This window comes from Macaca nemestrina, chromosome 20, assembly GCF_043159975.1.
Source record: "Macaca nemestrina isolate mMacNem1 chromosome 20, mMacNem.hap1, whole genome shotgun sequence".
Lineage (NCBI taxonomy): Eukaryota > Metazoa > Chordata > Mammalia > Primates > Cercopithecidae > Macaca > Macaca nemestrina.
Window position 1 is genome coordinate 60,509,097 of NC_092144.1, and position 23,842 is coordinate 60,532,938.

The following is a 23,842-nucleotide window of genomic DNA, read 5'->3' on the forward strand; positions in this document are numbered from 1 at the left end:
GTGAGCTGAGATCATGTCATTGCACTCCAGCCTAGGTGACAAGAGCACAATTCCATCTCAAAAAAAAAAAGAGAGATGTGCTAAGGACCTAGTGTGATGGGAGAGAGGGTCAGGGAGTCGAATGGCCTGCCACTGCAATAGCTAACAGTTGAGCATCTGGAATGTGCTCCCACCCCGCTGCCTGCAGGGTGCAGAGCTGTGTTAGTACAGCCACTCCAGAGTAGGAAAAGGCTCATGGTCATGGTGGGTGCACGGGATGCCATGGAGAAGACAGGGTAAGAGATGTCTCTGGTCAGAACCTCCACCAAGCTCCAACTTGCCCAACAGGATGGATGGCAAGCGGCGGCCAGGCCCAGGGCCCGGGGTGCCCCCAAAGCGGGCCCGTGGGAGCCTCTGGGACGATGATGATGCACTTCCGCCATCCCAATTCGAGGAGGACCTGGCACTGATGGAGGAGATGGAGGCAGAGCACAGGCTGCAGGAGCAGGAGGAGGAGGAACTGCAGTCAGTCCTAGAGGGGGTTGCAGACGGTAAGTCTTGGAGCTGGAAGCCCCTGCTGCCCAACCCATTGCTCCTGGTCTTGCCTTTGGTCCAAGAGTCAGCTGCAAAGCTGACCTGTGACCCCACTCTTGCCAACTTTGAATCCTACAAAGGACTGCCCTTTCCCCCCATGCCGCCTGTGTGGCCTGCAGTGATTCTGGACCTGACCCTTGACCCCCATTCTCTTCCAAGTTTCCTGCCTGACCCAGACCGCCACCTCTGCCTGGCTCCTTTCAGAATCACATGCCATCCTGGCCAGGGAAGACCATGACTCCGTGTACCCCACTTCCTTCCCTTCCCCCGCCAGGGCAGGTCCCACCGTCAGCCATAGATCCTCGCTGGCATCGGCCCACACCACCCCCCCTGGACCCCCAGACAGAGCCCCTCATCTTCCAACAGCTGGAGATTGACCATTATGTGGGTGAGTTTGGGGGTTATGGGTGAGTGCTGGGGCCATGCGCTCCTGGGGCAGAGGCCGGGCCAGGTCAGCTCTTCCAGCCATAGAGCTGTAGTGACAGAGCAGACCAGTGGGTGCCAGGGCCTGTGGAGTGCGAAGCAAAGGTGACACAGGGTCAACTTGAGGGAGGTGCTTGGAGCGTTGAGCTGTTTTGCATACGTGGTGGCTGCAGCCTGTGCAAGGACCTTTGTGCGTTAAAATTCATAACACTAGACACATACACCAAAAGTCAATTTGACTTTTTTTTTTTTTTTTTTTTGAGACTGGGTCTCGCTCTGTCGCCCAGGCTGGTCTCAAAGTCCTGGGCTCTAGCGATCCTCCCGCCTCAGTCTCACAAAGCACTGGAATCACAGGTGTGAGTCACTGTGCACGGCCAGTTGTTTTTATCTTGTAATAAAAAAGGGGGGCCTCCCTGTAGTTGTGCTGTGGAGAATGGATCCTGGGGGATGAGGGTGGAGATGGGAAACAGGGCAGAGGCTGAAATGGACACAGGGAATGGTATGGGGCAGGAGTGCCCCAGGCTGCAGGCCCCAAGGTATTTTGAGTCTGTGGAGGCACACCTCGGGGGACCCTGAGACGCATGGCCGCTGTCTTACCTGTGGCCCCACAGGCCCAGCGCAGCCTGTGCCTGGTGGGCCTCCACTGTCCCGCGGCTCCGTGCCTGTGCTCCGCGCCTTCGGGGTCACCGATGAGGGGGTCTCTGTCTGCTGCCACATCCACGGCTTCGCTCCCTACTTCTACACCCCAGCGCCCCCAGGTGAGTGGCCCCCACCCAGCCCCTTCCTGAGCCACTGGAGCCCCCTGCACCTCTGACCACCCCTCCCACACCAGGTTTCGAGCCCGAGCACCTGGGTGATCTCCAACGGGAGCTGAACTTGGCCATCAGTCGGGACAATCGCGGGGGGAAGGAGCTGACCGGGCCGGCCGTGCTGGCCGTGGAGCTGTGCTCCCGAGAGAGTGAGTGCTCCCCCGGGATCAGCGGGTTGGGGGGTCCCCTGGGGAGGCCGTTGGCCGGTCCCAGCTTCTTCCATCTGCAGGCATGTTTGGGTACCACGGGCACGGCCCCTCCCCATTCCTGCGCATCACCCTGGCACTGCCGCGCCTCGTGGCCCCGGCCCGCCGTCTCCTGGAACAGGGCATCCGTGTGGCAGGCCTGGGCACGCCCAGCTTCGCGCCCTACGAGGCCAATGTCGACTTTGAGATCCGGTACGGCCTCTGCCTCACTTCTCCAGCCTCTATCCCCACCCTCGGGCAGCCCCTGTCCACTGACCCCCAGCCTCCTCCAGGTTCATGGTGGACACGGACATCGTCGGCTGCAACTGGCTGGAGCTCCCAGCCGGAAAATACACCCTGAGGCTGAAGAAGAAGGTGCAGGGCTTCCCAGGGCAGGGCCTGCTGCCACCGCTGACCCACCCATGCCCACAGACTACGCAGTGCCAGCTGGAGGCAGACGTGCTGTGGTCTGATGTGGTCAGTCACCCACCGGAAGGGCCATGGCAGCGCATTGCACCCCTGCGCGTGCTCAGCTTTGATATCGAGTGCGCTGGCCGCAAAGGTCTGTCCCTGGGCCCAGGCTCCTGCCCGCCTCATTGTTGGTACCAGGCGGGGGGTTGGGAGGGCAGGCCCTGGGAATGGCAAGTGCGAAGGTGCTGGGGCGGGAGCACCCCAGCCCGTGTGGCCAGATGGAGTGAACAGAGAGGGTGTGGAGACGGCCTGGAGGTGAGGGCAGAGCAGGAGCCAGGGTGAGCCACACAGAGCCGCAGGGCAGCAGGACCAGGGCCGGCAGGCAGTGGGGACAGCCCTAGGGAGATGGGAAGTGCAGCCTCCCTGCTATGTCAGGAGTGAGGGGCAGGAGTCAGGCCCCTGCATCCTCCTCCCTACAGGCATCTTCCCTGAGCCTGAGCGGGACCCCGTCATCCAGATCTGCTCGCTGGGCCTGCGCTGGGGGGAGCAGGAGCCCTTCCTACGCCTGGCGCTCACCCTGCGGCCGTGTGCCCCTATCCTGGGCGCCAAGGTGCAGAGCTACGAGAAGGAGGAGGACCTGCTGCAGGTAGCTCTCGTTCCGCGCCCCACACCATTTCCTGGGGCCCCCACCAGCCTCCACGTCCTGAGCCATCAGCCCCGGGTGCTGCGACACCCGTGTCTGTGGGTCTGGGTGGGCCCCTGTGCACTGAGGCTTGAGCGCTTCCTCTCTGGGTTCTGCAGGATTTTCAGGGGTGGCTGGGGTTCTAGAACATTCTGGAAGTAGGGGACTCCGTGGCAGGGCAACCTACCAGGGTGACCCCGTGTGCTCCCACCCCCAGGCCTGGTCCACCTTCATCCGCATCATGGACCCCGACGTGATCACCGGTTACAACATCCAGAACTTCGACCTTCCGTACCTCATCTCTCGGGCCCAGACCCTCAAGGTGAGGGCTGGGCAGGCGGGGGGCTTCTCTCAGATGCCCCAGGTGTGGCCTCCGGGCCCTGGGCCTTCTTCCTGCTCCCTCTCCTGGCCCTGCCCTGCTCCAAGTCGGAAAAGTTACTGTGGCTTTTGTCAGAGACAAGGAGGGAGTAACAGTGAAGTAGAGAAAGCTGTGCATTCAGATGTCAGACTGAAGCTTGCAGGAGTTCAACAAGCCATTGAAGCAGCCACTGAATCCCAGTCTTCCTTTAGGTTATATCAGCATAAGGAAAAGAATCGTATTGAAGGAGGAGGAGGGGGAGTGTGTTGACGGACGGGGCAAATTCCAGATGCTTGTTGAGTCTGGGTGTGTGTAAGGGTGGATTCCTCTGCCCGAGTTGCTGTAACAAAGAGCCACAGACCAGGTGGCTGAAAACAGCAAAAGGTCATTGTCTCACCGTCCTGAAAGCTGGAAAGTCCACGACCACAGTGTCAGCGGGCCTGCTTCCTTCCGGGGCTGCGAGGGAGGACTGGTTCCCGGCCTCTCTCCTTGGCTTGCAGACGGACATTGGCCCCCTGTGCCTCTTTACACCGTCTTCTCATCTTCTCTCTGTGCGTGTCTGTTTCCACATGTCTTCCTTTTTTTTTTTTTTGGAGACGGAGTCTCACTCTGTCGCCCAGGCTGGAGTGCAGTGGCGTGATCTCGGCTCACTGCAAGCTCCGCCTCCCGGGTTCACGCCATTCTCCCGCCTCAGCCTCCCAAGTAGCTGGGACTACAAGTGTCCACCACCTCGCCCGGCTAATTTTTTATATTTTTAGTTGAGACGGGGTTTCACCATGTTAGCCAGGATGGTCTTGATCTCCTGACCTCGTGATCCGCCCGCCTCGGCCTCCCACAGTGCTGGGATTACAGGCATGAGCCACCGCTCCCAGCCCTTTTTTTTTTTTTTTGAGGTGGAGTCTTGCTGTGTCACCCAGGCTGGAGTGCGATGGAGCGATTGAGGCTCACTGCAACTCCGCCTCCCAGGTTCAAGTGATTCTTCTGTGTCGGCCTCCCGGGTTGCTGGGATTACAGGCTCATGCCACCACACTCCGCTAATTTTTGCCTTTTTGTTGTTGTTTCTTGAGACAGAATTTCACTCTTGTTGCCCAGGCTGGAGTGCAATGGCACAATCTCGGCTCACCACAACCTCCACCTTCCAGGTTCAAGCAATTCTCCTGCCTCAGCCTCCCAAATAGCTGGGATTATAGGCACCCACCTCCATGCGCGGCTAATTTTATATTCTTAGTAGAGACAGGGTTTCTCCATGTTGACCAGGCTGATCTCAAACTCCCGATCTGAGGTGATCTGCCCACTTCGGCCTCCCAAAGTGCTGCGATTACCAGTGCACCTGGCCCACATGTCCTCTTTGTATAGTGACACCGTCATGGATGAGTGCCCACCCCAGTGACCTCATCTTCGCTTGACCCCCTGCAAAGACATATTTCCAAATGAGGTTATATTCTGAGGTACTGGGGGTTAGGACTTCAACATCTTTTGGGAGAACATGGTTCAGCCCTTAACAGGGTATATTGCCTTATTTTCCTGCTTTTCTCTATGTCTGGCCAGCTTGGTAATGGAAAAACAAAACAGGCTGGGTGTGGTGGCTCATGCCTGTAATCCCAGCACTTTGGGAGGATGAGGCGAGAGGATCGATTGAGCCCAGGAGTTCAAGACCAGCCAGGGTAACATAACAAGACTCTGTTTCTATTAAAGAGGAAAAAAGAAAAAATCCATTCTAAAAGACAGAACAAACTGTTAGGACCCCCAGTGGCTCCAGCTGTACATTCCACAGTGTGGCACTGATGCCCGGGCCACTGCCTCCTCCTCCCCTTCCCTGGACGCCCCTCACCCTCTGCCCTGGCCCCAGCTCAGGCTTCTTCTGGCCTGTCTCCCCCAGGCTGGGCCCTAGCACCCTGCAAGGCGCCCTCCACCCAGACGCCCTCCAGCGCCCTCAGCATCCATCTCAGCCCAGTTCCACGTCACCTCCTACCTCTGCCCCAACCTGGCCGCCTGCTCACAGTTTCCCCAAATCTTTTCCTGTTTCCTGCCTAGGTGCAGCCCGCAGACACTGGGCTCCGTCCTTGGCCCCCAGTCCATGCGGGCCCCTGACTCTCCCTGTCCCAGCCCCGAATGCAGCTTCATCCTCCCTCCGGACTCCCTCCTCAGCCTTCAGCCCCCCACACCCAGCCCGAGACTCTTTCTGTCCCCGGGGTTGCTCTCGACCCCCGAGGGTTGCTATAAGGAGGTTGTGGTCGGTCTCGATCTCCGTTCCTCTGGCTGATGTGACACTGGGGACCCGCTGCATACCCTGCCTCTCCCCCGCCAGGTACAAACATTCCCTTTCCTGGGCCGTGTGGCCGGCCTTCGCTCCAACATCCGGGACTCATCATTCCAGTCCAAGCAGACGGGCCGGCGGGACACCAAGGTGGTCAGCATGGTGGGCCGTGTGCAGATGGACATGCTGCAGGTACAGCTGGGCCAGGCGGGAGGAGGAGTGTGTCCCTGTCCTCGGGAGGCCACTGCCCAGGCCTGTAGCCGAGCAGCCCATCCACCCACCTAGGTGCTGCTGCGGGAGTACAAGCTCCGCTCCTACACGCTCAATGCCGTGAGCTTCCACTTCCTGGGCGAGCAGAAGGAGGATGTGCAGCACAGCATCATCACCGACCTGCAGGTGCCTGCTGCCTCCCTGACCTCTCCCCCCGACCTCTGACCTCCGACCCCCACCTCACCCTTCCCCAGCCCCTGACCTCAACTTCACACCCCCACGTCTGACTTCACTTTTTGACCCGCTGTTATGACCTGTGACCTTACCTGCCACCCACCTTTTTCTGACCTCAGACCCCAGATTTCTCTCCACTCCTGTAACCTGTTACTATGACCTTGGCTCCACTTTCCAGGCCTGATCACAGGTCCACAATGGTCTTCAGGCTGCTCCCTCCTCCTCCCTCTGACCCTGTGGACTCCCTGACCCCCAACACTACCTCCATCCCCACCCAGACCTTGATAGCTTGGAGGCTGCCCCTGCCCGGCCCTCCCAGGCCCTCTCCAGGCTACCTCACCCTGACCCCCACTTCATCCTCCTGCGCCGCCTCCCACCTCCAACTCCTGGTCCCTGACCCCATCTGTGCCCATCCCCAGAATGGGAACGACCAGACCCGCCGCCGCCTGGCCGTATACTGCCTGAAGGACGCCTATCTGCCGCTGCGGCTGCTGGAGCGGCTCATGGTGCTGGTGAACGCCGTGGAGATGGCGAGGGTCACTGGCGTGCCCCTCAGCTACCTGCTCAGCCGTGGTCAGCAGGTCAAGGTCGTATCCCAGCTATTGCGGCAGGTCAGTAGCCGAGACCTGTCCTCACCACTCCCCACCAGGCACGTCTCTGGTCCCCTCCCGGCGATGGCATCCTGGATGCACTTTTTCTCCCCGCTCCCAATCCTCACGGCCCCACCTATACCCACTCCGTTTTCCACCTTCTCCCCTCCCAGGCCATGCACGAGGGGCTGCTGATGCCCGTGGTGAGGTCGGAGGGCGGTGAGGACTACACGGGAGCCACTGTCATCGAGCCCCTCAAAGGGTGAGGCCCCAGGCTGGGTGCAGTTTGTACCTGTAATCTCTAGGAGGCTGAGGTGGGAGGATCACTTGAGCTCAAGAGTTTGAGAACAGCCAGGGCAACATAGTGAGATCCCTGCCCCACAAAAAATTTTTTTAAATGAGCCAGGCCCACGGTGGCTCACGCCTGTAATTCCCACACTTTGGGAGGCCGAGGCGGGCGGATCACGAGGTCAGGAGATCAAGACCATCCTAACACTATGAAACCCTGTCTCTACTAAAAATACAAAAAAATTAGCCGGGCGTGGTGGCAGGCGCCTGTAATACCAGCTACTCTGGAGGCTGAGGCAGGAGAATGGTGTGAACCTGGGAGGTGGAGTTTGCAGTGAGCCGAAATCGTGCCACTGCACTCCAGCCTGGGCGACAGAATGACTCTGTCTCAAAAAAAAAAAAAAAGAGCCAGGCCTGGTGGTGCATGCCTATAATCCCAGCTACTTGGGAGGCTAAGCTGGGAGGATGATGAGCCTGGGAGGTGGAGGCTGCAGTGAGCGGTGATTGCGCCACTGCCCTTCAGCCTGGATGACAGAGCAAGACCCTGGCCCTAAAATTAATAGGCCGGGCATGGTGGCTCACACCTGTAATCCCAGCACTTTGGGAGGCTGAGGTGGGTGGATCACAAAGCCAGGAGATTGAGACCATCCTGGCTAACACGGTGAAACCCCATTTCTACTAAAAATACAAAAATTAGCTGGGCGTGGTGGCACACACCTGTAGTCCCAGCTACTCAGGAGGCTAAGGCAGGAGAATCGCTTGAACCCGGGAGATGGAGGTTGCAGTGAGCCAAGATTGCGCTGCTGCACTCCAGCCTGGGTGACAGAGCGAGACTCCGTCTCAAAAAAATAAAATAAGGCCGGGCGCGGTAGGCTCAAGCCTGTAATCCCAGCACTTTGGGAGGCCGAGACAGGCGGATCACGAGGTCAGGAGATCGAGACCATCCTGGCTAACACGGTGAGACCCCGTCTCTACTAAAAAAATATAAAAAACTAGCCGAGCGAGGTGGCAGGCGCCTGTAGTCCCAACTACTCGGGAGGCTGAGGCAGGAGAATGGTGTGAACCCGGTGGTGGAGCTTGCAGTGAACTGAGATCCGGCCACTGCACTCCAGCCTGGGCGACAGAGTGAGACTCCGTCTCAAAAAAAAAAAAAAACCAAAAAACAAAATAATAATAAAATAAATAAAATAAAAGAGTAGATTAATTCATTTTATATATATTTTATTTTTTTATTTTTATTTTTTTGAGGCAAGGTCTCACTCTGTTACCCAGGGTGGAGTGCAGTGGCACGATCTTGGCTTACTCCACCTCCCAGGCTCAAGCAATCCTCCTGCTTCCGGCCCCTGAGTAGCTGGGACCACAGGCATGCACCACCACACCTAGCTAATTTTTAAAAATTTTTTGTAGACATGGGGATTTGCCATGTTGCCCAGGCTGGTCTGGAACCCCTGAGTTCAAGCGATCCTCCTGCCTCAGCCTCCCAAAGTGCTGGGATTACAGGAGGGAGCACTGCTCCAGCCAATGAATGATTTTTTTTTTTTTTTTTTTTTTTTTTTTTAAGGGTGAGGCCACAAGACAGGGCAGGGGGCGGCATGGGAACTTCTAGCCCTGACTCCCCGCCGCGGCTGCTCCCCTCCCAGGTACTACGATGTCCCCATCGCCACCCTGGACTTCTCCTCGCTGTACCCGTCCATCATGATGGCCCACAACCTGTGCTACACCACGCTCCTGCGGCCCGGGGCTGCGCAGAAACTGGGGTATGGTGCCCAATTCAGCACGTGTCCCCCGAGGCCCACCGGGGCCCTCCCTTGAGGGGCTGAGTCTGGCGGGGGGAGATAGGCACAGGCCCAGAGATAGTGGGGAGTGAAGGGGTGCTTGAGGGGCCTGCATGCGCTCATGGCCAAGGCCAGGACCGTAGGGCAGAGGTGGGGCTGGAGGAGGAGGGTGACCGGCAGTCACCCCGCCGTCTTCCAACCCAGCCTGACCGAGGATCAGTTCATCAAGACGCCCACCGGGGACGAGTTTGTGAAGACCTCAGTGCGGAAGGGGCTGCTGCCCCAGATCCTGGAGAACCTGCTCAGCGCCCGGAAGAGGTGAGCCCTGGAGATCCCCTGCTTGGAGCTCAGACCTGCTGGGGCCTCTGGGCAATCCCTGTCCCTCACTGGGACACGCCAGGGCTGTCCGGCCACCCTGCCCACAGCTGTGTGTGAATTAGCACACGGCATCCCCTCCTGGCAGCTTCCTTTCGCCCCCTTGGCCAGAAGCTTCTGTGCAGTGCACAACGCGCCCAACTGTACATGGCACCCACTTCCAGAAAGGAGCCCTGACCAGCGCCCGGGCGCCACCTGAGTGTGCTTTACCTGTGTTCCCTCGCAGGGCCAAGGCTGAGCTGGCCAAGGAGACAGACCCCCTGCGGCGCCAGGTCCTGGATGGACGGCAGCTGGCGCTGAAGGTGAGCGCCAACTCCGTATATGGCTTCACCGGCGCCCAGGTGGGCAAGTTGCCATGCCTGGAGATCTCCCAGGTGAGCACTCAGGCCCCTGGCAGGCAACTGGGGGCAGGTGGGCCCCCAGTGTAGGAGACCAGGGCTCCATGTTGGGGACCTGTATCCAGAGGACTGGACACCCCAACTCACTGGCCTTCTAGAGAGAGGATGCCAGCGTGGCTTGAGCAATTGGTCCATTCATTCACTCAGCAAATGCCTCCTGAGCACACACTGGTCAGGGCTCTGTGCCCTGGGGATACAGAGGGGGACACAGTGGATGAGAGTCCCTTTCCCTGTCAGCTCGCAGCCCAGTGGGGACACTGACAGGTCCGTGGTAAATGTGTTCAGGACACAAGTGGAGCTACAAGCTTTGCAGCCGGATAAAGCGGGAGGTGTGGACTTGGCGGGGAGTGATGGGGCTGGGCAGGACTCACCACTCTCAGTAGGCAGCACTCACGCAGAGGCCAAGGGACGTGGGGAGGGAAGCCATTCACCGTCCTCACGGCAGCATCCCGGCCTGCCTACCCACGGCAGCTCTGCTGCTTGGACAGAAAAACAGATTCTTTGAAAGCACAGAGGGCCTGAGTTTCCAAGACTTTGCCAAGCTGGGGTCAGTGCCTCAGCTCCTGGCATCTGAGGACCTCGGAAGGGTCTTCCTGTCCAGCCTTCTCCACTGGGACTTGGGTCTTGGCCCATTCCAGGCCAGTAGCTGTGCCGCTCTGCTTGGTTACCTCTAGCCACGGGGAACTCCCTCCCTGGCTGGGCACTGCGTCAGTTTTCACAGGGCTCTGGGTGGAAGGCTTAGATGAATTCTCAGTGGGTGGGGCCTTTGCACACACACACCCACCCGCAGTTCTGGGGCCCAAAGACCACTCAGGTTCAGTGATTCACTAGAAGTACTCAGAGAGCTCAGAAAAGCTGGTTCTCATGGTTATGATTTAATACAGCGAAAGGACACAGATTAAACTCAGCAAAGGAAAGAGGTGCACAGGGCAGGGTGTCAGAGGGACCAGGCGTGTCTTCCAGTTGTGCTCTCCCAGTAGAGTTACGGGATGGCCCTCCTTTCTCCTAGCGTTGATGCATGGCCACACACATGCAGCATTGCCAACCCGAGGCTCTCACCCAAGCTTTGGGGTCCAGGGTTTTTCTTGGGTGTCATTCCTGTAGGCATGGAGCACCCTGTGACTGGCCGTAGTGACTCCATCATCCCCAGGCCCCTCAGCAACCCCCAGAGGTCAAACTGATACTGCATGGCCCAGGGCTTCACCATAAACCATGTTAGTGCCAACTGCCTGGTGTGGTTCAAAGTCCCAGGTACACAGACACCTTTTTTTTTTTTTTTTTTTGAGACGGTCTCACTCTGTCACCCAGGCTGGAGTGCAGTGGCACAGTCACGGCTCATGGCAGCCTCAACCTCCCGGACTCAAGTGAGCCTCCCACCTTAGCCTCCCAAGTGGCTGGAACTGCAGGCACGCACCACCTATTTTTGTTATTTTTTGTAGAGATGGGGTCTCGCCATGTTGCCCAGGCTGGAACAGAGACAATGTTATCAGGCAGGATATTCTAGGGGCTTCGACTTCCAGGAGCCAGGCAAGAGCCAGACCTTTCTTTGCACAAAGTGAATCGCTCACTGCATGCCCCCAACTGCCCTCCGCCTTTCACAGTCCCCAGCTGCCTCCCCAGCCTCTTCGTGGAAAGGGGTGGCTGTGTGGACATCAGGCTCCAGCCCTGAAGCAGAGGCCAGGCCAAGAGAGCACGGTTTGGCCCTCCCCTGGGACTGCCTCTTACCAATCCAGTGTCTCTGTCTTTTCTCTCTCAGCTGCTTCCCTCTGTCACTGTTCTGTTTCTGTCTCTTGACCTCTTTCCTTATTTCTGTCTCTCAAGCTTATGGGAGCAAGAGGTGGAATAATAAAAATGCAGTGGGCCAGGCGCAGTGGCTCACACCTGTAATCCCAGCGCTTTAGGAGGCCAAGGCAGGCGGATCACGAGGTCAGGAGTTCAAGACCAGCCTGGCTAGGCCGGGCGCGGTGGCTCAAGCCTGTAATCCCAGCACTTTGGGAGGCCGAGACGGGCGGATCACGAGGTCAGGAGATCAAGACCATCCTGGCTAACACGGTGAAACCCCGTCTCTACTAAAAATACAAAAAACTAGCCAGGCGTGGTGGCGGGCGCCTGTAGTCCCAGCTACTCGGAGGCTGAGGCGGGAGAATGGCGTGAACCCGGGAGGCGGAGCTTGCAGTGAGCCGAGATCGCGCCACTGCACTCCAGCCTGGGAGACACAGCGAGACTCCGTCTCAAAAAAAAAAAAAATAATAAAAATAATAATAATAATAATAATAATGAATCACAGTGGTTCACGCCTGTAATCCCAACACTTTGTGACACTGAGGAGGGAGGATCACTTGAGGCCAGGGGTTGGATACCAGCCTGGGCAACATAGTGAAGCCCTGTCTCTACAAAAAATACAACCAAACAAAACCAGGCAGGCGTGGTGGTGGCTCATGCCTAGAGTTGCAGCTACTCAGGAGGCTGAGACGGGAAGATGACTTGAACCCAGCAGTTTGAGTTACAGTGAGCTGTGATGGCATCACTGCACCCCATTCTGGGTGACAGAGTTGAGACCCTGTCTCTTTTAGTTTTTGTTTGTGTATTTTGAGATGGAGTCTCGCTCTGTCGCCCAGGCTAGAGTGCAGTGGCGCAATCTTGGCTCACTGCAACCTCTGCCTCCCAGGTTTAAGTGATTCTCCTGCCTCAGCCTCCTGAGTAGCTGGGATCACAGGTGCCTGCCACCACACCTGGCTAATTTTTGTATTTTTAGTAGAGATGGGGTTTCACCATGTTGGCCAGGCTGGTCTTGAACTCCTGACCTCAGGTGATCCACCTACCTCAGCCTTCCAAAGTGCTGGGATTACAGGTGTGAGTCACCACGCTTGGCCTCCTGTTTCTTAAAAAAAAAAAAAGAAAGAAAAATATTGAATCATTTCAGGAGTCTCTTAAAAAAAAATACTGAATGATTTCAGGAAAAGATTACAAAGGAAAGAAAAAGGAACATAAGACAGGTGGAACAAGTAAAAGCCAGACAGTAGAGTGGTAGACGTAAGCCCAGCCATATCAGTAATTATACTAAATGTAAATGGACAAAATGCTCTAGTTAGACAGATTTCCTGACTGGATCCACACAAACAAAAACAGAAGAATCACACCCATCTCTCCTTGGTGTCCCCACCCCCAGCCTCAGGTTTTTTGTTTTTTGTTTTGTTTTGTTGTTTAAGTATTTTTTAGGGGAGTGTGTGTGTGTGTGTGTGTGTATTTTTAGTAGAGATGGGGTTCCAGCATGTTGCCCAGGCTGATCTTGAACTCCTGACCTCAAGTGATCCAGCCACCTCAGCCTCCCAAAGGCTGGGATTACAGGCGTGAGCCACCGCGCCAGCCAGTTTTCTTCATTCTAAAATAAGACAGTGGGTTTCTCAATGGTTCTTAGTCAGGGTGGTACCACGCCCTGCCCTGGGGGGCGTTTGTCAATGTGTAGGTAGGGCCAGTTCTGGTGGCACAGGGATGGGGGTGGCACTGCTGGCTTTCAGGGATGATGCCAGCTATGTCAGTGGTCCTATACCACAGAGAGCTGCCCAGAATGTCAGTGTGAGGGAAACACTGAGCCAGTGACCTCCTCAGGCCACCGTCTTTCCAGCATGCTTTTGATGTAGTCACTTGCTCGTGCGTGCCCAGAGCTCTGAGCCGGGGAACCCAGTTCTTTCCACCTGACCATTGAGGAGCAGCCTCGTAATCCCATTTTGCAGATTTGGAAACTGAGGCCCAGGAGGGGCAGAGCGGCTTGTGCATAAGCCCATGCCACTGGGAAATGGCAGAGGTGGGACCCCTCCCCCACCGGTCCATGTTCACTGCACATGGCCCCCAGGGCTTCACTCCACACGATTCTCTCCCCGACAGAGCGTCACGGGGTTCGGACGTCAGATGATTGAGAAAACCAAGCAACTGGTGGAGTCTAAGTACACAGTGGAGAATGGCTACAGCACCAGCGCCAAGGTCGGGGGCTGCCCCCCCCTGCTGCCCTGAGATGGGCCCTGGGCAGGTGTGGGGATGGAAGCGGGGCCGGGCCCCCCTGTTCCCGTGCCTCCTGGTCACACCCTGCCCACTCTCCTGTTGCATCCTTGGGTCCCATTGGCATTAGCCACCCAACCCCCAAACACACACGTGGTTGACAGAAGGGACCCTGCTTCTCACACACACACATCCCCGCCCCCCATAGGTTGTGTATGGTGACACCGACTCCGTCATGTGCCGATTCGGCGTGTCCTCGGTGGCTGAGGCGATGGCCCTGGGGCGAGAGGCCGCAGACTGGGTGTCAGGTCACTTCCCGTCGCCCATCCGGCTCGAGTTTGAGAAGGTGCGTGGCTGGGTCAGGGGCTCTGCATTTAGGTTCCTTCATCAGGGTACTTAGGGCATCCCATTCTTTGGGTTCACATAAGCCTCAGTGTGAAGGGATTTTGCTGCTTAGATTCTCCTAAGGTTGGGGCCTTGGTTTTGGAAGCCTCCGAGGCCTTGGGCTTTGTTATACTGGATGGCATCTGTTCTCTGAAAGCCCTGTCACGGTGTCCCTGGTTTTGAGGTTTCCCAATACCTGTCAGATGTGGAGCTGCCCTCCACGCAGGGACCCTGATGGGGGTGCATCTTGGATCTGTGCACCATTGCCCCAGCCCTCGGGGTGCGGCACACTTGGTCCCAGGAATCCTTGCACCATATTTTCTTTTGAAGAGACTGGGTCTCGCTCTGTCGCCCAGGCTGGAGTGCAGTGGCAAGTTCACAGCTCACTGCAGCCTCAAACTCCTGGGCTCTGGCGATCCTCCTACCTTGGCCTCCTGAGCCGCCACGCCCAATTCTCACACTGTACTTTTTCCCCATGGTTTAACGCTCTCTCGTGCCAGGCCTTGGAGCCTCGCAGAGTGGGAAGGTCTCTGCCTCAGGGCTCACCCAGCCGTAGTTTCTCCTCTCTTTCATGGGATGCTTCATCGACTCCCCTGTCTGGATCTCATGTTTTAGGGACTATCTGGATTTATCCCCATCTCTGTTTCAGATTGGGGTCTCTGGTATGGGGGGCCCTGGCATGCCAAGGGGCCTCAGGAGCCACTTCCAGCCACATGCGGTGTCTCAGGGCCCATCCCGTCAGGTTCTGGGTGTGGCTCCCGTGTCCTCCTGCATCTGGGACCCTGTCTGCCTTCAGTTTCTGGGGGGAGTCTTGGGATTGGGGCTTGGCCTCCGCAAGCTCAGGGGTCTCGGCTGCGGCTTTCTCCCAGGTCTACTTCCCATACCTGCTTATCAGCAAGAAGCGCTACGCGGGCCTGCTCTTCTCCTCCCGGCCCGACACCCATGACCGCATGGACTGCAAGGGCCTGGAGGCCGTGCGCAGGGACAACTGCCCCCTCGTGGCCAACCTGGTCACTGCCTCACTGCGCCGCCTGCTCATCGACCGGTGGGTGGGGCCTCCTCCCTCAGACTTAGGGGTCCGGGCCCCAGCCCCCTCCTCCCTCAGACTTAGGGGTCCGGGCCCCAGCCCCCTCCTCCCTCAGACTTAGGGGTCCGGGCCCCAGCCCCCTCCTCCCTCAGACTTAGGGGTCCGGGCCCCAGCCCCCTCCTCCCTCAGACTTAGGGGTCCGGGCCCCAGCCCCCTCCTCCCTCAGACTTAGGGGTCCGGGCCCCAGCCCCCTCCTCCCTCAGACTTAGGGGTCCGGGCCCCAGCCCCCTCTTCCCTCAGACTTAGGGGTCTGGGCCTCAGCCCCCTCTTCCCTCAGACTTAGGGGTCTGGGCCTCAGCCCCCTCTTCCCTCAGACTTAGGGGTCTGGGCCTCAGCCCCTTCCTCCCTCAGACTTAGGGGTCTGGGCCTCAGCCCCTTCCTCCCTCAGACCCAGGAGTCCAGACCCCCAGCCCCTCCTCCCTCAGACCCAGGAGTCCAGGCCCCCAGCCCCCTCCTCCCTCAGACCCAGGAGTCCAGGCCCCCAGCCCTTCCTCCCCCAGACCCAGGAGTCCAGGCCCCCAGCCCCTTCCTCCCTCAGACCCAGGAGTCCAGACCCCCAGCCCCTCCTCCCTCAGACCCAGGAGTCCAGGCCCAGCCCCTCCTCCCTCAGACCCAGGAGTCCAGGCCCAGCCCCTCCTCCCTCAGACCCAGGAGTCCAGGCCCAGCCCCTCCTCCCTCAGACCCAGGAGTCCAGGCCCCCAGCCCTTCCTCCCCCAGACCCAGGAGTCCAGGCCCCCAGCCCCCTCCTCCCTCAGACCCAGGAGTCCAGGCCCCCAGCCCCTCCTCCCTCAGACCCAGGAGTCCAGGCCCCGGCGCCTCCTCCCTCAGACCCAGGAGTCCAGGCCCCGGCGCCTCCTCCCTCAGACCCAGGAGTCCAGGCCCCCAGCCCCTCCCTCAGACCCAGGAGTCCAGGCCCCCGGCCCCTCCTCCCTCAGACCCAGGAGTCCAGGCCCCCAGCCCCTCCCTCAGACCCAGGAGTCCAGGCCCCCAGCCCCTCCCTCAGACCCAGGAGTCCAGGCCCCCAGCCCCTCCCTCAGACCCAGGAGTCCAGGCCCCCGGCCCCTCCTCCCTCCTCCCTCAGACCCAGGAGTCCAGGCCCCCGGCCCTTCCTCCCTCAGACCCAGGAGTCCAGGCCCCCGGCCCTTCCTCCCTCAGACCCAGGAGCCCAGGCCCAGCCCCTCCTCCCTCAGACCCAGGAGTCCAGGCCCCCGGCCCCTCCTCCCTCAGACCCAGGAGTCCAGGCCCCCGGCCCCTCCTCCCTCAGACCCAGGAGTCCAGGCCCCCGGCCCCTCCTCCCTCAGACCCAGGAGTCCAGGCCCCCGGCCCTTCCTCCCTCAGACCCAGGAGCCCAGGCCCCCGGCCCCTCCTCCCTCAGACCCAGGAGTCCAGGCCCCCGGCCCCTCCTCCCTCAGACCCAGGAGTCCAGGCCCAGCCCCTCCTCCCTCAGACCCAGGAGTCCAGACCCCCAGCCCCTCCTCCCTCAGACCCAGGAGTCCAGGCCCCAGCGCCTCCTCCCTCAGACCCAGGAGCCCAGGCCCCCGGCCCCTCCTCCCTCAGACCCAGGAGTCCAGGCCCAGCCCCTCCTCCCTCAGACCCAGGAGTCCAGGCCCCCAGCCCTTCCTCCCTCAGACCCAGGAGTCCAGGCCCCCGGCCCCTCCTCCCTCAGACCCAGGAGTCCAGGCCCCAGCGCCTCCTCCCTCAGACCCAGGAGCCCAGGCCCCCGGCCCCTCCTCCCTCAGACCCAGGAGCCCAGGCCCCCGGCCCCTCCTCCCTCAGACCCAGGAGTCCAGGCCCCCAGCCCTTCCTCCCTCAGACCCAGGAGTCCAGACCCCCAGCCCCTCCTCCCTCAGACCCAGGAGTCCAGGCCCCCGGCCCTTCCTCCCTCAGACCCAGGAGTCCAGGCCCCCGGCCCCTCCTCCCTCAGACCCAGGAGTCCAGGCCCCCAGCCCCTCCCTCAGACCCAGGAGTCCAGGCCCCCGGCCCCTCCTCCCTCAGACCCAGGAGTCCAGGCCCCCGGCCCCTCCTCCCTCCTCCCTCAGACCCAGGAGCCCAGGCCCCCGGCCCTTCCTCCCTCAGACCCAGGAGTCCAGGCCCCAGCGCCTCCTCCCTCAGACCCAGGAGTCCAGGCCCCAGCGCCTCCTCCCTCAGACCCAGGAGTCCAGGCCCCCGGCCCCTCCCTCAGACCCAGGAGCCCAGGCCCCCGGCCCCTCCTCCCCTGGGAACACAGGTGTCAGGCCCAGCTCTTCCTCAGTGGTGAAGCAGTGGAAAGAGTTGGCTTGGGCAGCTGTGGGTTCAGGCCCTGCCTCTGCCACTCTACAGCCTGTGGTAGGAAGGGCTCCTCTTTGCCCTGAGCCTCAGCCCTAAGTGCTCATCCTGGTCCCCAGTCCTGAGACCTGTGGAGGCACCAGCCTGGCCCTCAGTGCCTTTTGGTGACACTGTGCAGCTTGCTGTCCCACAGAGACCCCGAGGGCGCGGTGGCCCATGCACAGGATGTCATCTCGGACCTGCTGTGCAACCGCATCGATATCTCCCAGCTGGTCATCACCAAGGAGCTGACCCGAGCGGCCTCCGACTACGCTGGCAAGCAGGCCCACGTGGAGCTGGCCGAGAGGTCCTGCCACGGGGCGGGCGGCCCGGCTAGAAATAGCCCCCTCCTTCCTGCCAGCTGGGCCCACTTCCTACGCCCCCACCCCCACCCCCGCCACCCACCTGCCCTCACCCACCCACCACCCCGTCTCCACGCAGGATGAGGAAGCGGGACCCCGGGAGTGCGCCCAGCCTGGGCGACCGCGTCCCCTACGTGATCATCAGTGCCGCCAAGGGTGTGGCCGCCTACATGAAGTCGGAGGTCAGGCCCACCTGGCTGCCCGCTCCCGCCCAGCCCCCTCGCTCTCACTTCTGCTTTCCGAGATGGGCGGGCCTGCGTGAAGGGCGGGGCCTCCCATGCCCTGTGGGGCCCTGAGAACCACCCCCCATGGCAGCCTAGGCGTGGCCTGGGCCCCTTCTGGAGGCCCCCCCTCTATTCTGACCCCTCCCTTGCTCCCCTATGGAAGGGGGCCCTAGTCCCTCCCCTGTGCACACAGCTCCTCAGCCAGGGGTTCCCTTGGATTCATAATCCTCCCGCTCTACCCCCACCCCCCGTAACCCACATCTTAGCCCCATGACCTCTGACCTCCTGACCCCTTCCTCATCCTTGCTTCCCCTTGTGAACTCCGACCCTTCCTTGGTGACCTGAGGGCCCCACAGACTCTGTGACCCAGAGACTCCTTCATGACCTCCAACCCCATCCCAGACCCAGGACCCCCATGTCACAGCCCATAGGCAGGCCTAGGCCCTACACCCCATGACCACCCCATGCCATTGTTCCCCCGTGTCCGCCCCGGCACCCTTACCCTGGGCTGCCTGGGTGTGACTGCTGTGTGGCCACAGGACCCACTGTTCGTGCTGGAGCACAGCCTGCCTATCGACACGCAGTACTACCTGGAGCAGCAGCTGGCCAAGCCCCTCCTGCGCATCTTTGAGCCCATCCTGGGCGAGGGCCGTGCCGAGGCTGTGCTACTGCGTACGGGGGCACCGGGGGACTGGGGGCACCCTGGGGGTGCAGGGGGGGGCACCGGCCCACCACCTGCCTCCTCTCCTGCAGGGGGGGACCACACGCGCTGCAAAACGGTGCTCACGGGCAAGGTTGGCGGCCTCCTGGCCTTCGCCAAACGCCGCAACTGCTGCATCGGCTGCCGCACAGTGCTCAACCACCAGGGTGAGTGGTCCTGTCCACTGGGCCCCCACTGGCCCTCAGCCTGCCTCTGCCATCACCCCAGGTCCTAGACACCCACCCCAGGGGCTGGCACTGCCACCCAGTAGACCCAGGGCCCTTGGGCAGGTGGCCCCTCTCTCCACCCCCCACAGAGGGTCCTTGGCCCCCACCCTGGGAGTTCCCCAGGGGAGTTTTCCCAGCACACTCGCTCCGTTGTTCTCCAGCCTCTGGGGACTTTCAGAAGCTGGGATTGGCAGTGGGCAGGGATGGGGTGGCCCAGTTCCTGGCTTGGCCCCAGCACTCGGTGCTGACCCGCCTTCCCCAGGAGCCGTGTGTGAGTTCTGCCAGCCCCGGGAGTCTGAGCTGTATCAGAAGGAGGTGAGAGGGCCGGGAGGTGAGGAGGGGCCAGGTGGGGAGGCCGGGGTGCCCTGCTCAGCCACTGCCATCCCCAGGTATCCCATCTGAATGCCCTGGAGGAGCGCTTCTCACGCCTCTGGACGCAGTGCCAGCGCTGCCAGGGCAGCCTGCACGAGGATGTCATCTGCACCAGGTGTGCGCCATGTCCCGACCCTGGGCTGCCCCGCCCCTTCCCAGCTCCCAGGCCTGTGGATTGTTGACCCAACCTCTGACTCCAAGGCCTCTCCTGAGCATCCTCCCAGCCCATCCCCTTCCAGCTGTGAGCTCTCCTGAGCCTCAGTGTCCTTGCCTGAAAAATGGGCCCATCCCAGCCCCCCAGAGGGGGGTAGGTGCTGAGGGGCAGGGCCCGGCACCCACTGTTGCCCGGGAAATGGCTGTCCTCATGACACACCCAGCCAGCCTGGCCCCCTCCCCAGGGCGGGGCCGGGCTTTCCCCAGGGAACGGGTAGGCGGGGTGGGTTCCCACGACAGGTGACAGGTGATATACGGCCAGCCGTGGCCCTGCACCTCGCCAGGCACCCGCCGTTATCGGCTCCCCCCCGTGCCTGCTGAGCAAACAGCCGCTGCGGGAGGGGGCGGGTGGGCTGGGCAGCAGGCGGGGGCCAAAGTCCTGGGAACAGCCCCCACCCCTCTCCCAGGCTGGGCACTGGGCCTTGGCCGGTCCTGACCCTGCCCCTGCCCCTGCCCCCGCCTTCGCCCCCGCCCCCACCCGCAGCCGGGACTGCCCCATTTTCTACATGCGCAAGAAGGTGCGGAAGGACCTGGAGGACCAGGAGCAGCTCCTGCGGCGCTTTGGGCCCCCTGGCCCCGAGGCCTGGTGACCCTGCAAGCATCCCATGGGGCGGGGGCGGGGCCAGGGACAATTAATAAAGTTCTGGACTTTTGCTACATGGTGCTTTGTGGTCTCTGGGGGCACAAGGTCTGGTTTCATAAGCCCTGGTCCTGGCTGGGACCCTCCTGAGGCCCCCACTGCACCTCATCCTCAGCAGAAGCCCCCTGGGCTCCCGCCTGTGCTGCCTGGTTCGTGTGGGCCAAGCCTGTGTGTGTCCTCCCTGGCCCTGAATGACACCTATCCCGGCGCTTCTCTGCCCTGCTTAGGACCCCCAGGTGTCTGGTCCCGGCCCAGCCCTCCCTGGTGATGACCCTGGGGACCCTGGTGGCTGCCCCGCCCTCCAGGTGCTGACCTGTTTCCTCCAGGCCTTGGGGCAGCCCCAGGCTCACCGGGGCTTCCACTCCCCAGCACGGCCAAGAGGACCCCCCCTCGCCCCCCGCCGGGCCACACACCCACGATGTTTCCACGTCAAGGTCCTGGCAATGGGCTTTGGGTCTGGGTTTCCCCCCAGCGACTCCCATCTCTATCCCCGCAGCCTCTAAATGCCCTCAGACACCCTCAGCCCTCCCGTCACCTCACACATCCCCCCCGGGAGAGCCTTGTGCTCGCCCCTCGGGCCCCCAGCCTGCCGCTGCTGGAATTCAGCTCCTGGGTCCAGATCCTCTGTTTCCTGATTCTCCTCCTCAGTGAACCCCAGCCCTTCCCTGACTCTCAGGATTCCCCCAAATCCAGCTCCTGTCCCATCTCCAGCCCTCAAGGTCAGCCCCCCAAACCCAGCCCCACGGGGATCCCCAAATCCAGACAGCCTCTGGCCCGCCCTCCCTGCCACGTGACAAAGGGGTTGTGCAATCCAGCCCCCTCCCCTGACCCCCTCCCTGAGGGGATTTTTGAGGAGGGCCGAGCTTGTGGACAGCGGGCACCCTCCTCCCCCCGTAGGGGCTGGGCCAAGATATAAATAGGGTTGGCGGCTGCAGCGGGCGGCAAACAGCCTGCCCGGCACCACCATGCTCGCCCTGGAGGCTGCACAGTAAGTGAGGGCCCCCAAACCTACACCCGGGGTCGCCACCTGCACTGCCCCTCCGTGGGGCCTTACCCATGGGCAGGGGTCTCTGTTCCTCAGGGCAGGTGGGTGGGAGTGGAGGGAGGGGTCTCACTGCCCCAGGACACTTGCTAGCATGCCCTTGCTGGGACTCTCCTCCATCCCCCCAGTCCCTGTCCTTCCTGTTCCCCACAGATCTCATTTCCTCGGGACACTTGCTAGCGTGCCCTCCTGCGGGCGTCCTCCATGGCTCTCACTCTGTCCATCCATGACTCTTCCCCTCTCCCCGAGTTCCCGTATCTGTTCGCTCTGTATCTGGCATCTCCTGGCTCTCAGCGTTCTGCCTGTTGCTCTCTGTCTCCGCCTGTCTCTGTGTCTCTGTCTCCAGTTCTCGCTCTCCCTGCCTTTCGGTCTCCTTCTGCCTCACCCTCCATCTGGGGCTCCAGGAATCCTCCCTGCCTCCGTGTGTGAATGTCCCTTTGCACACCTTTCTCCCTGTCCCACCTCTCCTGGAACCTCCTCATCTGAGACTCCTCTGGGTTTCCCCCTCTCCACCCAGACATCTCTCCATCCCTCTCCTCTGGTCCAAGCTGGACTCATTTAACTGACTCGCCACCAAGGCCGCACTTGACCCAGGCCCCCTCTCCATCCCCACACCTCCTTTCCGGGACTTTCTCTCCCTCACTTTCCCTGCCCCTCCCCACTAGGGTGTCTATGCAAATCCTGGGGAGGAGGGGGACATTTGCCTCCCCCCCCACCCCCCCACTTCCTGTCCCAGCAGGGGGTAGTGGGGGAGTCCGGTGAATGTGGTGGGGCTGGTCCCTCACACAGGGCTGTGGTGGTCACAGCTGCTGCCGCCTCCCCGTCAGCCCCCAACCACTTTGAGACTCAGGTGGCTGGAGGCAGCCTCAGCATGCCCCTGTGTCTCTCCCCTCCAGGCTCGACGGGCCACACTTCAGCTGTCTGGTGAGTTGGGGCCCCTGGGAGCCAGGGAGAGGTGGCCCATGGTGACCTCCCTCAGACAAGTCATTTGCTTCCTTCCTCAGTTTCCCCTCCCGCGTCTTCCTGTCACTTTGTTTCTGAGCTCCCCCTTGGTATCTCCTGCCACCCCCATCCGTATTTTTGATGTCTCTCTCCCTCTCTCAGCCTGAATCCACTTCCTTGTGGCTTTGCGTCTCTCTCTCCCATCCCACATTCAGCAGATGTATTTTCATGTTCCTTTCCTTCTTGTTTGTTCATAGTTTTAAAAATTGTATTCTGTAATAGTTCAGACACGGAATACTATACCCAACACCCTTGAACCCACAACCCAGTCTGATGTGCTTGAAAGAAACCCCCTGTTCATGCCCCTCCACATTCACACCCCAGTCATGTTTTTTTGTTTGTTTGTTTGTTTGTTTTAATTGAAGTGTAACTAACAAGTCAGTAAAGTGACAAATCGTGTGGACACTTCAGTGAGTTTTTGCATTATCTATACACCGTGTAGCCACAAGCCAGATCAAGATGCTGAACATTTCCATCTCTGAAATATTCCTTCCTGTCCCTTCTCAGTCAATAACTTTCTCTAATGTTTTCCGCCACCAAGTTGTAATTTGTTTTGCCTGCTCTTTTTTTTTTTTTTTTTTTTTTTGGAGTCTCACTCTGTCACCCAGGCTGGAGTGCAGTGGCACCGTCTTGGCTCACTGCAACCTTCACCTCCCAGGTTCAAGCAATTCTCCTGCCTCAGCCTCCCAAGTAGCTGGGATTACAGGCACGCGCCACCACGCCTGGCTAATTTTTGTATTTTTAGTAGAGACAGGGTTTCACCATGTTATCCAGGCTGGTTTCAAACTCCTGAGCTCAAGTGATCCTCCCACCTTAGCCTCCCAATTGCTGGGATTACAGGTGTGGATCACCACACCTGGCTGCCTGCTTTTGAATTTTATGTAAAGTGAGTCATACAGCATGTCCCTTTTGGGGTCTGGCTTCCCTCACTCAACATGAAATGTGTGTCAGTGTTTGTCCTTTTTCCTTGCTGTATCGTACTCTATGATCAGCCCACACCACAGTTTGTTTATCCCTTCTCCTGCTGATGACGCCTGGGCTGTTTCCAGTTGGAGACTCATAATAAAGCTGCTGGGATGATTCTGGAACAAGGCTATTTTGTGCACATCCATTTTCAGTTCTCTTGATTAAATGCCAAGGAGTGAGACTGCCAGGTCCTAGGCATGGTGTGGATCTAGCTTTAGTTTTTCCTAGACTCGAGTTCTTGAAGCAACAACACATGATTCTTGGGGCAAATCAACATATGGAGGTTTATTTATTTATTTATTTATTTATTTATTTATTGAGACAGTCTTGCTCTGTCGCCAGGCTGCAGTACAGTGGCATGATCTCGGTTCACTGCAACCTCCACCTCCTGGGTTCAAGCAGTTCTCCTACCTCAGCCTCCCGAGTAACTGGGACTACAGGTGTGCACCACTATGCCTGGCTAATTTTTGTATTTTTACAAAATACAAAACACCATGTTGGCCAGGCTGGTATCAATCTCCTGACCTCAAGATCTGCCTGCCTTGGCCTCCCAAAGTGCTGGCATTACAGGCGTGAGCCACTGTACCCGGCCTATTTATTTTTTGAGACAAAGTCTCACTCTGTCACCCAGGCTGGAGTGCAATGGTGCAATCTCAGCTCACTGCAACCTCCACGTCTCAAGTTCAAGCAATTCTCCTGCCTCGGCTTCCAGAGTAGCTGGGATTACAGGCACCTGCCACCACATCCAGCTAAGT

The 23,842-nt window shown here is 59.8% G+C and overlaps 1 protein-coding gene across 5 annotated transcripts in view; it reads left to right on the plus strand.

Moving 5' to 3' along the window:
• Positions 1 to 23,842, plus strand: part of LOC105497158 (DNA polymerase delta catalytic subunit) — a 45,106-nt gene that overhangs the window by 14,268 nt on the left and 6,996 nt on the right. Inside the window, exons 2-26 of one of the 5 annotated variants that reach the window (XM_011767989.2) lie at positions 328 to 530; positions 848 to 961; positions 1,608 to 1,754; positions 1,829 to 1,954; positions 2,035 to 2,203; positions 2,284 to 2,552; positions 2,881 to 3,047; positions 3,301 to 3,405; positions 5,750 to 5,890; positions 5,984 to 6,094; positions 6,562 to 6,753; positions 6,906 to 6,994; positions 8,661 to 8,777; positions 9,000 to 9,113; positions 9,397 to 9,544; positions 13,454 to 13,549; positions 13,773 to 13,910; positions 14,818 to 14,993; positions 17,479 to 17,646; positions 17,781 to 17,883; positions 18,465 to 18,597; positions 18,679 to 18,792; positions 19,115 to 19,167; positions 19,242 to 19,339; positions 22,016 to 22,043. In XM_011767989.2, coding sequence (XP_011766291.1) covers positions 329 to 530; positions 848 to 961; positions 1,608 to 1,754; positions 1,829 to 1,954; positions 2,035 to 2,203; positions 2,284 to 2,552; positions 2,881 to 3,047; positions 3,301 to 3,405; positions 5,750 to 5,890; positions 5,984 to 6,094; positions 6,562 to 6,753; positions 6,906 to 6,994; positions 8,661 to 8,777; positions 9,000 to 9,113; positions 9,397 to 9,544; positions 13,454 to 13,549; positions 13,773 to 13,910; positions 14,818 to 14,993; positions 17,479 to 17,646; positions 17,781 to 17,883; positions 18,465 to 18,597; positions 18,679 to 18,792; positions 19,115 to 19,167; positions 19,242 to 19,339; positions 22,016 to 22,043 — 3,318 coding nt within the window. In that variant the 5' untranslated portion in view covers position 328. Of the gene's footprint in view, positions 1 to 327; positions 531 to 847; positions 962 to 1,607; positions 1,755 to 1,828; positions 1,955 to 2,034; positions 2,204 to 2,283; positions 2,553 to 2,880; positions 3,048 to 3,300; positions 3,406 to 5,749; positions 5,891 to 5,983; positions 6,095 to 6,561; positions 6,754 to 6,905; positions 6,995 to 8,660; positions 8,778 to 8,999; positions 9,114 to 9,396; positions 9,545 to 13,453; positions 13,550 to 13,772; positions 13,911 to 14,817; positions 14,994 to 17,478; positions 17,647 to 17,780; positions 17,884 to 18,464; positions 18,598 to 18,678; positions 18,793 to 19,114; positions 19,168 to 19,241; positions 19,340 to 19,921; positions 20,095 to 20,951; positions 21,066 to 22,015; positions 22,044 to 23,842 lie in introns of those variants that run through there. The other 4 variants (XM_011767985.3, XM_011767986.3, XM_024797688.2 and 1 more) reach the window with 4 other exon arrangements.